The sequence below is a fragment of the Poecilia mexicana genome, unplaced genomic scaffold, assembly GCF_051168715.1.
Source record: "Poecilia mexicana isolate PSO_F unplaced genomic scaffold, ASM5116871v1 scaffold_16, whole genome shotgun sequence".
Taxonomy (NCBI): Eukaryota; Metazoa; Chordata; class Actinopteri; order Cyprinodontiformes; family Poeciliidae; genus Poecilia; species Poecilia mexicana.
In genome coordinates, this window is record NW_028263385.1 from 29,910,922 (window position 1) to 29,929,056 (window position 18,135).

The 18,135-nt window shown below is 35.3% G+C and overlaps 1 protein-coding gene and 1 long non-coding RNA gene across 2 annotated transcripts in view; both read left to right on the top strand.

Annotated features, from left to right (window-relative positions):
- Positions 1 to 18,135, top strand: part of LOC106906001 (glutamate receptor ionotropic, kainate 2-like) — a 184,934-nt gene that overhangs the window by 21,826 nt on the left and 144,973 nt on the right. The window contains exon 4 of the mRNA XM_088014033.1: positions 9,087 to 9,268. Coding sequence (XP_087870159.1) covers positions 9,087 to 9,268 — 182 coding nt within the window. The remainder of the gene's footprint in view (positions 1 to 9,086; positions 9,269 to 18,135) is intronic.
- On the top strand, positions 13,656 to 14,489 carry LOC148155165 (uncharacterized). Its single transcript, XR_015765687.1, has 2 exons — positions 13,656 to 14,049; positions 14,370 to 14,489. It is a non-coding gene; the product is annotated as an uncharacterized LOC148155165 (long non-coding RNA).

Sequence of the window (18,135 nt, forward strand, 5' to 3'; positions counted from 1 at the left end):
CTTGACATTAACCAAGAATCAATATGTCATAAAAGCAGTCATAATAATGTCATTGTTCGCTTACCTACGTTATGATAAGTTGATCACCCATCCACGTACTAGTACCCCTAAATTATCCAACAATGTATGACAGACAGCCAGACATAGCTGACGTTCACTTCTGAAAGAGAAACATGCAACAGATCACGGCCTATGAGGATATAGAGCTACCCGTATTCCAACACAGAAACTATCATCAGCAAGATATTGAAACTGACATTGATCCTGATAACAACTTCTATAATGTCAGCAATGATAGTTGTCACTATTACAGCGATGATCAGTTCAACAACAGCATTAAAACGGAACAAAAGCTGTCAATAATTCACTTTAATAGCAGAAGCCTTTATGCAAATTTTGACAGCATCAAACAATACCTCCAACAACTTTCACAGACCTTCAATGTTATTGCCTTATCAGAAACTTGGCTCAATAGTGATAAGGGCATAGACTTTGAAATAAATGGTTATGAAATGGTTTGTAAGAACAGAGAAAACAAAAATGGAGGGGGAGTAGCTTTATATGTTGACAAGAAGATTAATTATAAGTTGATCGAAACAATGTCAACTGTGATGGACAACATGTTTGAATGTGTGACTATAGAAATACTCGTGGAAAAAAGGAAAAATGTCTTAGTGAGTTGCATTTATAGAGCCCCTGGATCAAACATTGAAGTATTCAACAACTGGATAGAAGAAAAATTTATAACAATTAATCAAAAAATAACATTTTTCTGTGGGGATTTCAATATTGACCTTCTCAATCCAAATAAACATAGAATGACTGAAGAATTTATTAACACCATGTTCAGTTTAAGCCTGTATCCTAAAATCACCAGGCCCAGTCGCATTACATCGCACTGCGCTACCTTAATTGATAATATTTTTACAAATGTGCTGGAAAATAATTTAACTAGTGGAATATTAATGAATGACATAACTGATCACTTACCAGTTTTCATAGTCTACGACTGTAAGTGCAAACCAGACGATCAAAAAATAGAGACGCATTACAGACGGGTTACGTCTGAAGAGACACTAAAAGCTCTAGAAGCTGAGTTGTTGGCCTACGATTGGAGATTAATATATAAAATGAATGATGTGAATTTAGCATATGACAAATTTTTAAAAACATTTAAAATATTATATAACAAGCACTGCCCAATCAAACAATATAACAGGAAAAGCAATCAAAAAAATGAACAGTGGATCACAAAAGGAATACAAAAGGCATGTAAAAAGAAAAACAAACTTTATAGAGAATTTCTAAAACATAGAACGTCTGAATCAGAAAACAAATATAAGAAATATAAAAATAAGTTAACTAATATTATAAAAACATGTAAAAAGGACTATTATCATAAATTACTGGATAGGAATAAAAACAACATTAAGGAAACATGGAATATTTTAAATAGAGTTATTAGAAAATCTAACAATAACAACTATCCAGACTATTTTATAGATAATGAACAGAATATTACTGATTTGAAAAGTGTCGTCAATAATTTCAATAGATTTTTTGTTAATATAGGACCTCAATTAGCAGAAAAAATACCGACTACAAAAACTGCAACTCAGCAATATCTAATTGAGAATAATCCCAGCTCCTTATATCTCAACCCTGTACTAGAAGAAGAAATCATAGACATTGTGAATAACTGTAAAAATAAGACTTCCACTGACTGTGATGATCTGGACATGAAAACTATTAAAATAGTAATTAAAGGAATCTCTAAACCACTAACTTATATTTGCAATTTATCATTTCAAACAGGATCATTTCCCAACAAAATGAAAATAGCTAAGGTCAAACCAATGTATAAAACTGGCAACAAACACCTCTTCACTAACTACAGGCCTGTCTCTCTTCTCCCACAATTTTCTAAAATCCTAGAAAAACTCTTTAAGAAAAGACTGGAACAATTCATAGAAAAACATTCGCTACTTATTAGCAGTCAATATGGATTCAGAGCAAACCGGTCAACATCGCTGGCTGTAACTGACTTAATAGAAGAAATAACCAACGCAACAGATAGTAAGAAACTGGCAGTAGGGATATTTATAGATCTAAAGAAAGCTTTTGATACAATAAATCATGAAATCTTACTTAAAAAATTAGAACGCTATGGAATTAGGGGAGTAGTTTCTGACTGGATGAGGAGTTATTTAAAGAGCCGGAAACAATTTGTGAAATTGGGAGATGTGGAATCTGATTGGCAGGAGACTGTCTGTGGAGTACCACAAGGATCAGTATTGGGACCAGTTTTATTTAATCTTTATATAAATGATATCAGTAAAGTGTCCAATGTATTAAAATTTATCTTATTTGCTGATGACACAAATATTCTAGCCTCTGGCGACAATTTAGAGCATCTTCTCTCAACAGTCACTTCAGAGATTAGTAAGTTAAAGATATGGTTTGACCATAACAAATTATCCCTAAATTTGGACAAGACGAAAATCATGGTCTTTGGGAACTGTTATAAAAATACTGAAATCCAAGTTCAAATAGAGGACGTAACTCTAGAAAGGGTTTTTGCTAATAAGTTCCTCGGTTTAATAATAGATGACAAAATCAGTTGGAAACCTCATATTAAACATTTACAGAGTAAACTCAGTAGAAGTATATCCATATTGGCTAGAGCTAGACATGTATTGAATGCTAAATCACTTCATATTCTATATAACTCTCTGATTTTACCATATCTATCATATTGCTGTGAAGTGTGGGGAGTTAATTACAAGAGCTCTTTACATCCGGTAACCGTCCTACAGAAACGAGCCATTAGAATCATCCATAATGTCGGTTATTATGAGCATACAAACCCACTCTTCATAAAATCCAGAATTCTCAAATTTGACGAGCTTGTAGAATTTAAAATGGCTCAATTTATGTTCAAAGTATCTAAAAAGTTGTTACCTGAGCACATACAGAGCACGTTTTCTGAAAGAGAAGGGGGGTATAACTTAAGGGGTCACTCAAACTTCAAGATCCGCAATTTTAGAACAACAAGAAAAAGCTTCTGTATTTCAATTAAAGGCGTAAAGTTATGGAACAAGTTACATGAAGATTTAAAACAAAGCAATAGTTTAACACAATTCAAAAGAAATTACAAAGAGGTAATTTTCAATAGATACACATACGGGTGATAGAAAGCAATAAGGTGTGTATTGCAGATAACTTGGTGTAAGGGTTTAGAAAGACAAACCAGCATAAAATGGGAAAATGTATAGGTAATTATTAGTAACTGTTACTTCTGACTGCCACTTTGATTTTGATTTTTTTAATGACAGTAGGACTCTAAAGTTTCAAGTGTTTAGGGGGTAGGAGTTTATAAGTTCTCACTTCTTCCTACCCCATTTTGAGCATGATATGTTAACTGAAACAAAAAAATCTGTATTTTCTCTTCTTTCTTATGCACTTCTTGTTACTGTGCACTATTTTATTTTTATATTTGTATCATGTTCGAATAAAATTTCATTCATTCATTCATTGTTATTACACTGTCAAAAGCTTTAACAAAACAATAATTAATATTTCCCCCTACCTGAAATAAAGCAGAACAAGTAGGACCAACAATGAAGATTTCATTAAGCTTTATTACTCTGTCAAATGATTTCATAACCATCATTAATAATCCCTCTTAAATCAAGTGGAACAAGATGTCATTAAGTGTTATTACAGTGTCATTAATATCACTAACCTCAAGCAAAGTGAAACAAGTAGCAAGAGTTATGAAAATCTGTGATTTATAAGCCTGGTGGCCCTCCATGCTTTACTATCCCCCTCCCCCCATACTTGTTTATGTTTTAACCCTCTGATGCTTAGTAAGTGGGTCCTTTTTGACCTGGTGAGGTCATCTTTTTGCAATATCTTTGTAATGAAAAGTTTTAATCACTTCATATTCCAGGTATTCCTTAAGAAACATGTTACTGATATCATGCAATTCAAATTTTTAATTTACCTTTTATACATTTTAAGAAATAGCATGTTTTATATCACTACCCCATTCTTCCATGAGTGGGTCCAAAATGACCCGCATTAATTTTCTATGGAATTTAAGCTACAACTCCTTGGCTGGAAAACATGAATTTTTATGTAGACATTATGTATATACGCATGTGCATACAAATGTGTAGTTTAATACATATTATTCAGTATTAATCATTATTTAATCATCTTTGTTTCTCTATGATTGCATAATTTTGTGTTTGTTAATTTTTTTAATATGTATTGATATTACTAAATAATATATTTAAAATATATGACTGGTTGTGTACTTTGTAAAATGCTCATCATAGATCAGTATCAAAATATTCTATTCCGAATCTATTCTGTTTTCCCCGCTAAGAATATTTAAATATGCTGAACCATGTATCAATCCAATTCAAAAATACTTTTAAAATAACATCCTTGTAAATGTAGCTATGATAGCTGTTTGAATAAGGTTTACAGCAAAAAAAAATCATGAAAATCTGCTTAATATTTAGTGAGTTATGATTGATTAAATGCGCTGATACTTCATTGCGCCTGTCAAACATATAAGCAGTCGACCGCTCTAAGATGGCCGCCCTAAATCTTGTTAGCGACAATAGAGAAGAGCGGTTCATGAGGCATCTATTCTTTATATATGTCTATGGTTATAGTTCCACACGACAGGATTTGTTGACGCATGCCTACGCCATGTGAAGGAAAGAGGAGATAAGCTGCACACGCAGGCTGAGAAGTGAGATAAATATGATCGATTTTGGTGATCGGCAACAAGAAACAGTGATTGCCAATCACCAATCATACACTTTTTCATGGAAATCGGTCAATTATGATTTCCAGCATACCTCTAGTAAATTTGTTTATATTTTATATTTGTCTTATATTCAAGTTGATAACAAAATCGATCAGCATCTGAGAAAATATTTTGTCTATTGAAACTGACTGAGTTGTGTTCCATGCTTAAATGGAGCCATGGAGATATTTTGCTGGTATTCAGTAGCTTGGACAGTATTGTGATAAGTATCTGTACAGTTAAATCATATTGTGTAAATTCTTTATCAAAAGTGAAAGGAAACTGTTCAGTAAATTGAGAAGAATTGATCCCTGTCTTTTATAGGCTTTATTCGAAGAGAAACTCATCCCCTGTCCATAAAAGAAAACAGATCAGCAGATGGAGATAAGAGTCATGCTTAAACACATTCTGTTCTTGATGGCTTCACCCACATTCTGTTGGACGTTTGGGTACATCCGTTACTTGTATTTTGTGCTAGATACTTGCATGCACTATTGAGCTGAGTAAAAGGAAATTAGACATATTTAAAATTTGCTTATTTACTGACAAGTCGCGCACTAACTGGTTAATATCTCCATTATATGCTTTGTTCCTCACGATTTTGGGCAGGTTGTGAGTGTGCAGCAGGTGAGGTCAACTCTCCATTGATGTTTGCAGGGACACTCAGCATTGGAGAACCTGATGGACTCAAATCCATCCATCCATTTTCTTACACCCTTATTCTACTGAGATTTTAAGGGGTGCTGGTACCTATTTTCAGCAGTCAGCCAGCGAGAGACGGCGTCACCCTAGTTAGGTCACCAGTCCATCGCAAGGCAACTTAGAGTCAGACAGGACAAACAACCATGCACACACACACACTCACACCTAAGGAAAATTTAGAAAGACCAGTTTACCTGACAGCAGTGTTGTGGTACTCGAAATTGGTCTTGGTCTCGAGACCGATCTTAAGACCATTTTTTGATAGTTTCGGTCTCGTCTCGGACTCGACTGCATTTTGTCTCGGTCTTGTCTCGGTCTCGGGCACTGAGGACTCGGCATTTTATTTCAAGACCAGTCGGACCGCAACTATGAAAATATCACTAAACGTACAGCATACTGTCCAGTTTATTTGTTAACATATTTGTTTTCAGTGGATGCAAAACGCACCGTTTAAAATCCAAGCAACTACATGTTTCTGTTACTCCCCCCTCCCCACCTTTCACTCGCCCGCCACGCTCCAGGACATGCGCAGTTGTTTTCTCTCAGCGGCAGAAAATGTTTGTCTAATCGTCAGTAATATAATAGCGCTGCAAAAATAGTAAGAAATCCGATGGCCACAGCTAACTCAGCAGCGCTTCGCTTTCACAGACGGTGGGGACAACGTCTAACTTTTTTCGTCACTTAGAAAAGTAGCTCAAAGAAGGTAAGATCTGTTATGTTAGCAAAGCTAGCTGTATAGAGACACGTTATTTGTGATGAAAAAAAGTTGTCACTCACTGTGCTGAATTATTGTTCGGAGATGTTGACTGACTTGTCGCATATATGGGACAACGCTGTGTCCAAAAGTCTGCAATATAGTGAGGTGACATTCAGAAACAGTCGATTCTTCTCCACGGCTCTTTATTTATTAGATAGGACTGGAGTGTCACTCACTGAGAGCCGTTGTTCTATCAGATAGCCATACGCTGTCAGAATAGCAAACATGCAGTGAGTACCATGCCTGCTCATGCGCATTAAGAAGTCCGACCGTCAGAGTAGTTGTCAGTTCACCATATGCCCATATGCAGCAAGTTATGACGAAAATAAGTCATTCAATTGTTTTCAATGATAACTATATAGATATGTGTTGTCATTGTTTCAAAGTGTATTTAAAGCAGGGTCTGGCTGCAGCTGGAGTCAGCTAAAACACACGCCACACACGCCCGTGTAAAACTCACTTAACCGCTAAGTCAGGATGCCATACAACTGTTAAAGTGTACGACGATCTACTCATGATTCTGTATTGCTAGCATACATGCAGTGAGTACCATGCCTGCGCATGCGCATTGAGAAGTCCGACCGTCAGAGTAGTTGTCAGTTCACCATACGCAACAAGTTATGACGAAAATAAGTCATTAAATTGTTTATAATATGAACATAAAATGATAACTAGATGGATATACATGCGTTGTCATGGTTTCAAAGTGTATTTAAAGCAGGTCTGGCTGCAGCTGGATGGCATACAGCTGTTAATAACTGTTAATAATGATCTACGTCATGATTCTATGTTGCTGATTAAATAAAATCATATGGTAATGACAGCGTATGCATGTCTGAGCTAAGCGTACGACTATCTGACAACGTATGCTGATCTGACAGAACACCGTGAGTTCGTGCTAAGCGTATGACGATCTGACCTGACAGAACACCCGTTCTTTGTTCTTGTAATGCTCTGAGTACACTGCATCATTATTTTATTTAATTATGTACGTTGATATTTAAATTAACAAATAACTAAAACACAAGAATGAAAGAGCACGTAGAGCATGCACATTGCTCTTTGATTGTTTTTGTTCAAAGTGGCAGCTATAATGTCTGCCATGATGTCAGACTACCTGGCTTCATGTACTGGGATAGAGTGAAAACAGTCACGGTGAGCGCCTTCTGTTTGGTTAATTCTTGCTTGTTGCTCCTTGGTCAGTGTTCATAGTTGAGCGTTATTTACCGTCAGGGCATTGCCTCAATTGCTATGTTTAATGGTACAACAGTGGTGGTTTCTTACATGAGCAATATGGGCAAATGCCCAGGGTGTTATGTTTTTAGGGATGGCACAAGACCATCACACATTGTAGCACAGAAATGGAATATTTAATATTGGTAAAATGTGTTAAGTATTTAATATCTAGGTGTTTTTATGGGAATATGGATCTTTCAGATTATTTTGAGAAGCAATTTCGATCATATTTTACATTTTATTGTGTCATGTAGCACGGCCGCTGGTCTTGGTCTTGACTCGGTCTCGACTTTCCTCAGTCTTGGTTTTGACTTGGTCTCGGACCCTAAAAGTCTTGGTCTTGTCTCGGTCTCGATACACTCTGGTCTTGGTCTTGTCTTGGTCTCGGGTTAGGTGGTCTTGAACACAACACTGCCTGACAGTCATGTTGTTGGACTATGAGAGGAAGCCAGAGAACCTAGAGAGAACCCATGCATGCTAAGGGAGAACATGCAAACTCCATGCAGAAAGACCTCAGGACCTTCTTGCTGCACGGACAATAGTGCTACGAACTGCACCACTGTGCAGCGCTGGACTCAAATAAACCCAGATATTACATTTTTTGTAGAAATTCATTGCTGGCCCAAATATAATGACATTTCCCTCATGGGAGACAAATCAATGATCTTATGTTAATGGAAGTCTAGGTTACAACAGTCATCTTAAATACTTTATATCCTATTACATATTACTGTATTCAGCATAATCCCAACATACCAGACATATGTACAAAATGTTCAGAAAAAAGAGGGGCACCATTTCATTGCATCTGGGAATGCAGAGAAATTAAAAAGTTTTGGAAAGTGATAAAACAAAGCATTTTGTCTCAAAGCACATTGTACCACATCTAGGTTTTCTCATACTGGGTCTGCATCCCACTTGGCATCATACTTTGTTTACCAAATATGAACAGTTACTGATTGATATGTACCCACTACAAGTTAAAACACTGATTGCACTTTTCTGGAAGAAAACAGAACCAAGTATCAAGCAATGGATCAGACAAATGCTGATGACTTCACCCCTGAAACACTTTACATATCTCCAAAAAGAGAAAGGCGACTAATTCGAAAACATTTCAGGATGTGTGTGAAAAATGTGGACATGCCTCAAGAGGAAGAACCCAACTAAGGACAAGTTGGAGAGTAGTAGAAGAAGAAAGTGAGGAAAAGTGATAATTTTGTCCTCTAGCAGCCTAAGCCTTTAGCAGCATAACTCCAGAGACCAGCTCAGGATAACCTGAGCCATGAAATGAGGGATGAGAGAGGCAGAGACAGGGGGAGTCGTTTTTCTGGATGTATCATTAGAAATGTCTGTAATTTCAATACACTAAATGGTGCAAAATGAAAGAGCAATTGTTACATCAGTAATGTAATTTACCAAATTTAACCCTCCTGTTGTCCTCGGGTCAAAATGACCCGAGGACAACAGGAGGGACTACGATTTAAAATTTCCAATAAATTTGCTTGATGAAATAGCTGTGATTAATTATATTGAAAGTGATCTGCTTCTGTGCTTGTCTTTCAGGTCTCATTCGGTTGCAAGAGCTAATAAAGGCACCATCCCGGTACAACATCCGTTTAAAAATCCGCCAGCTGCCTGCAGAAACAAAGGATGCCAAGCCTCTTTTAAAGGAGATGAAAAGGGGAAAGGAATTTCATATCATATTTGACTGTGGTCATGAGATGGCTGCTGGGATCCTAAAGCAGGTATGGACACATCTTTCAGCTTCGCTTTACGCTGTGTGCTGCTGCTTCCATGTAGAAGTGAATCATTTGAGCCCGAGAAAGCAGCAGAAGGTAGTCTGAAGCTGTGGATTGTACTTTCTCTGAGGAGGCAGGTTTTTTGGAACTGTATTGGTCACCTGATATTATCTAATATGCCACCATATTATATGTCAATTTCCGATTGTTACATGTCACACCACCAAATCTGCTCAAAATGTTTTGATCTTTTTGTTTTAAATTCTGCATGCTTGTTAATTATTTTTCATCTCCCATTTTATTATGCAGATTTGAAAGTGTTAATAGTGTGTTTAGAAAAGCACCAATAGTTGTACTTCTGTACATGTAAATGCATCGGGAACACTGCACATTTTATTATAGAACAAACAAAACATCTCACTGTACAGAAAATGAGGATGAAATAGTACTTGATTGTTTAGAACAAGAGTAACAATAGCAGTTTAAAAAACACATAAAAATAAACTCTTAAATGCTTGAAGATGTAGCTTTCTTGTGAATAATCACTGTTTCGGAGAACTGCTGCACCTAAATAAAGAGCAAATGTTTGGGTTTTAAGAAATCACTTCTTAAATTACATTTGAGTACACTTATTACAGTATACTCAATGAGTATTACAGTGTACTCATTTGTTGGGTCTTTTTATGCTTCTGTGTCTCTTATTCTGTGTTTGCATTTTCCTTTATGTTGGAATTACTGTTATTTGTTGTTTTTGTGTGCAGCACTTTGGCCAACAGCAGTTGGTCTTATATATATAAATCAATTTGATTTGATTGGAAATTTGATTGGACTTCTGTTTTTCACAGAATGAACTATCTCACAAATTGAATTTCTGTCATGATGTGGTGTGTGGTGGTGAGAATGAACGCAGATGAAGATGGTGATGATGAGGATTTAATTAAGAACAGCTTAGACAGTCCAGTTCAGGCAGCACGGCAGAAAACTTAGCAGCAGCTAAATACCGGTAGCAACTGAAAACTAAAGACTGAAAACAAGAGCTAAGTCGACACAAGACTTCTCAGTACAATTGTGTGCAACAACTGACATGCGACGACGACAACTTACAAACAACAAGGATCTGACAAGAGACAGAGACAACAGGTGGACTTAAATACACAGGGAGTAATCAGGGGAACTAGACACACCTGGGAAACAATTAGGGAGCAGAATAAACACAATAAACACAGAAAACTCAAATCGTAACACTTTTACATTATTATTTTGAACTTACTCTTTTCGGAATAAGCTACATGTATAACTAGACTGTAGGCTCTATTGTTTCTTTCTTACTCTATCACACCTACTAGTGATATTTTTTTGTCATCTAGAAATACTTCTCTATCAAAACAATTATCGATCTGGTTAGTGATGTTGGCCTCTTATTTTGAAGAGTGGGGGATTTTGTGATGAAAAAACTTTACACACTTTTTGTTAATTTATATTTAAGACATTTAGCTGCATACGGCTCAGGAATGAGAACACTTTTAAGATTGAAGTTTCTTCCCTAATGAAACAAACAGTTTGAAAATATGAATAATTTAGAAACAAACATGTCTCAGCTTTTAATTTGAGGTCAATATCAATATACTATTTGCCAAGAAATAATTTGCATGTAATAATTTATATCAATTCCAAGTTTTTTTTAACTAAACATTGTATATTGTATAGCAGTTGTCATGTGCCAATACTATTTGGATTTTGTTTTCTCTTGTGTTTGTATTTTAATTAGTGTTATTGATGTTATGGTTTCTCTATATTAGTTTATTCCTTTGTTTTCAGTTTCTTTGTTCTAATTTGTGTCTTTTTCTGTTAAATTTGGTTTAATTAGCTAAGGACTATTAGCTTTTCTCAGTTAGAACATGTGCATATCAGTTTCTCTTGTGCCCATTATTCAGCTTTTCCTTAGTTACCTGGTACTTGTTCAGCATTCTGTTGATTGTATCCACCTGGTATCCATGTCTCTCATCACTCTTTTCTTTCTTGTTTACTGTATATTTTCATGTTTTCCACCAATTCATTGGCACCTTGATCCTCCCAAGTTATTGTCTGAATTTTGGTTCTTTGTTAGATTCCTCTTCATGACAGTTATAGCTAGTTGCACTTTGTAATGTTTAAATTCCCAAAGCCATGAGAAATGTACAGGTTGTTCTTAATTTTAGTTTAAAGGTTTAGGTTAGGAATAGAAAAGTCCAGAATGCACAGTTTCTTTGCTTTGGCGTTAAATTAGAACAGAAGTGGAAACGCTACAGCACTATTGCAAACTGCTGCCATCCACTGAGTTCTCTGTGTTTTTTTTCTTCATGCTGTAAAACGTGGAGCCAGGCATGTTTTAGTAAAATACCCATAACTGTACTGTTTGTTCTTGAAATGCTACATTATTTACTGTTATGGTTTTTTACTAACCTTCATAATAGAAATTAAACAGACACAGAAATTACAGGGTTTTCCCCAGAAAATACTGCATGAAAAGTGGGATTTTTGACCCTGTATTCTGACGCGAACGCGGCTTGTGAGCGACAGATATCGACAGTTTTGCATTTTCTCTCACGGGAGTCGAATTCTGTCGATTGCGGAATCCCAGGAGGGGGGGAGTGGAGGTGCGGGGCAGCGGGCGGGCGGGAGGTGTTAACGACCATAGACATAATATAAGCATAGACGCCTCATGGACCGCTCCGGCGCAGGAAATACGGCGGCCATCTTGGAGCGGTATACCCTCCTACTTTGCTCAATCAAAACAGCAGAAGATGCCTCAGCACTGAGGGATATTGTTGTTCGGATCGATGGATTATTGATGTGAGGGCTCCACAGACAACGTTTCAGAAGTAAGATGGACATATTATTGTGTATATATTGTGATTAGAATATTACTTTACTGTATTTATGTCCACCGGCGAGATACCAGCTAATATTAGCTACAGTGCTTGGTGTAATACGGGTTCAGCCCCGTTATGAAGGCTAACTGAGATTCTGTTAATTTAAAAAAAAAAAAATTATTCTCTAACATTGACTTAGATTATCTGACACAAGGGCCTATATTAGAAATGAAACAATATAACACATATTATAAAACTTATATTATGTGTTATAACATTCATCGGCAAAGTTTACACAGGTGGTAAAGACTATTATTTATATTCTTTCACTCTGTCAAAAGTAATATACAAACTAAATCTTCCGTTTTTGTTTTGAAAATTTCCTAAAGACACGATGTGAGGAAGAAGAGGGAGAAATCTATAAAGAGAGACGGATTCACTGCAGCACGGATGAATCTCACATCGGATTTTGGATTCGTCGGCTGAAAAACATATTTTAGTTTATATATATACATATATATATATATATAATTCAGTATTAATCATTTATTTGTGCCATTATTAATCTTTATTTATTAGTGTTTGTATAGTTATATAAATATATATTGATATTACTAAATAATTTATTAAATAAATTATGAACGGCTGTGTGCTTTGTAATATGCTCTTCATACATCGATATCAGAATATTCCATTCCTATTCTATTGTTATAGCCACTAAACATATTTAAATATGATGAACTATGTATTAAAAACATACTTAAAAAATATAATTGTGTATAAATGTTGCTTTGATAGATGTTTCAATATGGTTTACAGTAACAAAAAAGTGTGTTATGATCGATTAAATCCGCTGATACGTCATTGTGCCTGCTAAACACATAAGGCTGAGTGGAGTGGAGTACCGCTCCAAGATGGCCGCCCTAAATCTCGTCAGCGACAATAGGCGAGAACGGTCCATGAGGCGTCTATCCTTATATTATGTCTATGTTAACGACTCTACTTAGCCTAGCATATGCAAAGGCGCTTCAGCAGACCCACGTGGATTCTCAGTCATTAGATGGAAAAACAATGACATCACAGTTCATCATTGACATGTAATTGGTTGGTTGATGTGTGCCCATTGGACAGCACTTATGTCTTTATAAATAAACCCCGCCCCAATCATTAATATTTTTAATGTTGAATTTTAAAAAATCTATATAAAAAATAAATGTTGTATTAAAATATTTTCATCTGATATTGCGGTAACACTTTATTTGAAGGGGGTTGAATAAGACGGTCATGACACTGTCATAAACATGACATAACACCTGTCATGAACATGAATAAGTCTTCATGAATAGTTATGACTGTTGTCATAAAGCGTCATTCGGTAAATAATGACACTTTTAATACAAAGTTGACGTTATTCGAAATGTCTTCATTATGACAACTTGTCATTAACCAAGAAATCATGATCTGACATAAATTTGTTATAAAAAGTATTACCGATTAAACTTAAAAAATTAGCTTTATGTAGTAATATTATATAGCTCTGCCATGTTGTTTAGTCTTAATTTTCTTAATTTAATCGATCCTAAAGTTTTACAGCAAGATGTCTACAAAGCACTTATGAACTTAGCATTTGAAACATTATTTAAGGCTGTTTTAACCCTTGTGCGTGCGAGGACTGAGGCAAACGTAGAGAACTGTGGCAAATGATAAAAGTTTTACGTGTGTGGGGTCGGTTGGTATGGACCCCATTTCTAAACACAAGGGCTAAGTAGTGCAATACACCATCTCCACCAGTGAGAGGCAGCAGTGCACAAACAGGCATGCAGTGTGTTGGTGAAGAAGAAATCTTCCATATTGTGGCGCAAACCTAACACAAGTTATAACGGCCAGACCTCCTGTTTAAAAAGAAGCCGAAGTTTGATACCTAATACATATGAGGTATGTGTCTTATTAACTTTACATTTTCTTTGAGAAAATAACATTGACTATGTTCTCTTTCTCTGTAATGTTAGCTATAAGCAATTCAAGCCAATCCTACCTTGCTGTAAGTTAATGTTAGCTAAAGTTATTAAACACAATTACTGTAGCGTTAGCCCTTAATATTAAATATATTTTAAAGACAGGCAAATTGGTTTTTCCCCCTCCAATTTTAATCTAGCAAATTAAAAGCTAATATATTAGTCAAAGTTATCCTTCATGTGCATTATTTAGCGACTTGGCTGATGTGACACAGTGCTTGTGTTCTTTGCTTTGGCAAGTTTAGCCACATGAAGACCCAGGCTAGCCTAAGGACACATGGTGGGGAGGACAAAGTTGGCTAATGAAGACATGCTACGAGTGTGGAGGATGATAATAAGGACCAGCCACCAGAGAAAGAAGTTCCTATTTTACCAAAGAGAAAGAAGCAGATGAAATATTCCTCAAGAAAATTAGGTAAGTCGTTTTTGTGTTAATATTTTCACCATGTGAAGTGGGGTGGGACAGCCAGGTAAGTGGGGAATGGGGAGCAGGAATCAACATTCACCAGCTGAGTTAAGTTACGTTTTAGACAACTAAAAACTGGTGTTAAATCTGTTTATTTATTAATAAGCTTCTTGCAAACAACCCTAAGTTAGAGTATCTGGTTAGAAATAATTTAGAATGCTCATTAAGTAAAAAGATGAATTCATGTGCCTAAAACTATATGTTAAATTATGCATTCGAATAACAGTGGCAGTCTGTCTGAATTTCTGCCAGACAAATATTTGATCAGAATAATTTTGTTCAGCTCCAGTTATTATTCCACTTGTATTAAGAAATACTTGTATTACACTTTATAACAACCAGTCATGTTAACTAGGCATTTGTCTGCCAGTCTACCATTCTGACAGTGTGCAGCAAGGGACATTTTTGAAATGGTATTTAAATAAATGCTGAATTATGATGACATTGTTTTTTGTTTTTGTTCTTTTTTTAAGTGACCACAATGAACTGAGTCATCACCGACTATGAGAATGTCCAGAAGAGATTCACCACGTTTCAATTCATGAAAAGGCTTTCGCCATTTCATGAATTGAAATGGCGAAATATGCTCAGCTATAATTTCTGAGCATTTCTGGACACCTTCAAAGAGCTGCTTCCAGGAAATGAAGACAAGAAGAAGATCTCCTGTTTTCAGAGCATTACAGGAAGACTATTACGAAGGAGATGGCTGACATAATCAAAGCAAAAAATGTTACTGTTGAAAGAACCTATTTTCTTAAGTTAAAGAATAAGTAATTCTATTTTAGTTTTTCAAGCAGCATTTCAGAGTAACAATATACTGACCAGACGTTAAACCCTCTGTTATCTTAGAACAAGTTATCTTTTGTTTTATTCCAATGTACAAAGGGTTTGTTCTACAGTTATGATGGTAGTTATAAGTAGTCCAGTGTGTTTCACTTCATTTGAGGTAAGACTTAATATCAATAAATCTGTTAGCATTGCATTTGACACTGTAATGCTAAATTACATCTTTATAATTATTGCTACTAGTTTCAATTTACTTGAGGTAAAAGTTAATATTAATGACACTGTAATGACACTTAATGACATATTTATAACTGGTGCTACTTGTTCCACTTTAGTTGATGTAAATGAAATTGTTAATGAGTCTGTTATTAAATCATTTGACCGTGTAATAAAGCTTAATGAAATCTTTATTGCTTGTTCTACTTGTTTTGCTTTATTTCAGGGAGTGGAAATATTAATCATTGTTTTGTTTTTGCTAGTGTAATAATTAAATCATTATGACTACTATTATGACAAATTTATGTTGGATCATGATTTCTTGGTTAATGTCAAGTTGTCATAACGAAGACATTTTGAATAATGTCAACTTTGTATTAAAAGTGTCATAATTTACCGAATGACACTTTATGACAACAGTCATAAATATTCATGAAGGCTTATTCATGTTCATGACAGGTGTTATGTCATGTTTATGACAGTGTCATGACCGTCTTATTCAACCCCCTTCAAATAAAGTGTTACCGATATTGCTTATATGCAACATGTTCATATATGAGGAACATAAAAGAGGCACAGAAGTTTTTTTTTTATTTCATTTTATTTATTTTTTTACTGTTTGCACACAAAATAAGACATAAATGCTTGTCCATTTCTGGACCATCTGGCAGTGTTTTTTTTTTTTTTGTCCAAACATGATCCAACATTATGTTGCGGTTTCTCCTGCAGCGTAGACCTGACATCTCTTCCTGTAGTATAGTCCTAATGTCATTGAGCTCCTGATTCGGGGAACTTAGGGTCTCAACCTCACCACAGTCCATTCTGACATCCCATCATAGCTGCCATCCTCCCAGAATGCCATCTCCTCTGCTGCCAGTACTCTCTGCCTTCCTCCATCAGCTGTTAACCCCTAGAACCCGACGGACCCACCGGTGGGTCCAGCTGCCACGACCTCGGCTCGCTCTGTAAACAAAGGCTCCACGTGCCTTTAAATTTTTTTTATTTTTTATTATCCGCTAAAAGAGGCTTTGATCTTTCAAAAACTATTCCGCATAAAGGTTTTGCCCAAAATGTTAAGTTTAAATTTATTTATACCCCCTGACGGTGTAAGAGGTTAATAGAGAACAGACAATCATTAAGAGCTACAGGCATCTATTAGTCATTATGAAACTACAGTGAAATTGGCAACTTCTATTTTAGTATGCACACATAAGACATTAAAACAAAAAAAAAAAACAAAAAAAAAAAACACATTAATACATTCTTACAGAAAATAAAAACTTTAATGAAAAAGTTGGAAACAATTGGAAGAAAAAATAATTAAAAGCAGTTGGTAATAAATAGTAAAACATAACTCAACAAACTCTGAGGTAGATAATTTGCTTTGATGGATTTTAATAAATCACAGTGCTTTAATCATTCAAGGAATTGTGACATCTCTAGATTAATAATAAATCTTACCTGCTTCTTTCTTGACCAACATCTGGATGACTGGCAGTAGGTCCTTGATGCAGCTGGAAAACATTTTTGTGCATTGTCAATACATAGTATAATTACATTATGTACATAAACAATATTGAAGCATAAAACATCAACATTCTAAAATAGTAGATACTCACACACAGTTGCATCTCTGTCCTCATCACGGACATCAGGACGTTCCTGAAGATTCTGATTGACACTAATGTGACTCCCATTCTGTGGAGTCTGTGGAAATAAATGTAAAATTTAAAAAATATTGTACCAAATATATCGCTTTCTCAAAAATACATAAGTAAATAAGTTAAAATTATTCTCAACCAGCCATTGTACAATCGGGAATCAACGCAGTTCTTTGTTAAAAATGAGTTATTTAATTTAAAAAAAGAAATCATTACAATTCCAAAAGTTTTGATTACAATTTTATTTTGTTTAACTGAAGTTAGTTTTTTTTTTTTCATTGAATAATTGGGAAAAAAAATTAACTTCATACTCTGCGAACCAGAACCTAAACTTACTTAAAGTCTGGATTGAGTTTTTTCCCCTTCATTAATGACACACTTTTATTACATACATTATATCTGGTAATTACATTGATACATTACATCATGGTAATTCAGGGTGAGTTATTTTTAATTCTAAATGAATATCCTTGTTGGACATTTATTTAAGTGCTATTCTCCTTCAAGACACATTTACCTAACGCTAGAATAAATCGAATGTAAATTATGCAGCAAAGGAAATTAGACAACATATATCCATTATGGAGATGGTCGGTTTTGGACGGCGATATGCCCCATTGCATAAGCGATACTGAAGAATGACTGATATCATTAACGTTACAGGGAAGAAGCTTTTTAGTTATCTAGTTTTGCTAGCATAGTTGTTAGCTAGTAGCTAGCTAATAGCACAACAACAACAGCCTAATGTTTGTAAGATAAAAATACTGAATTGATAGATAAGAACAGTTTTTCTATGGGGTTCCATTTGTGTCAAAAATAAGTAGAAGTCATATGTGTAGATGTCGTTGCTATGTGTCTTTGGTAGATGTCTTTAAGA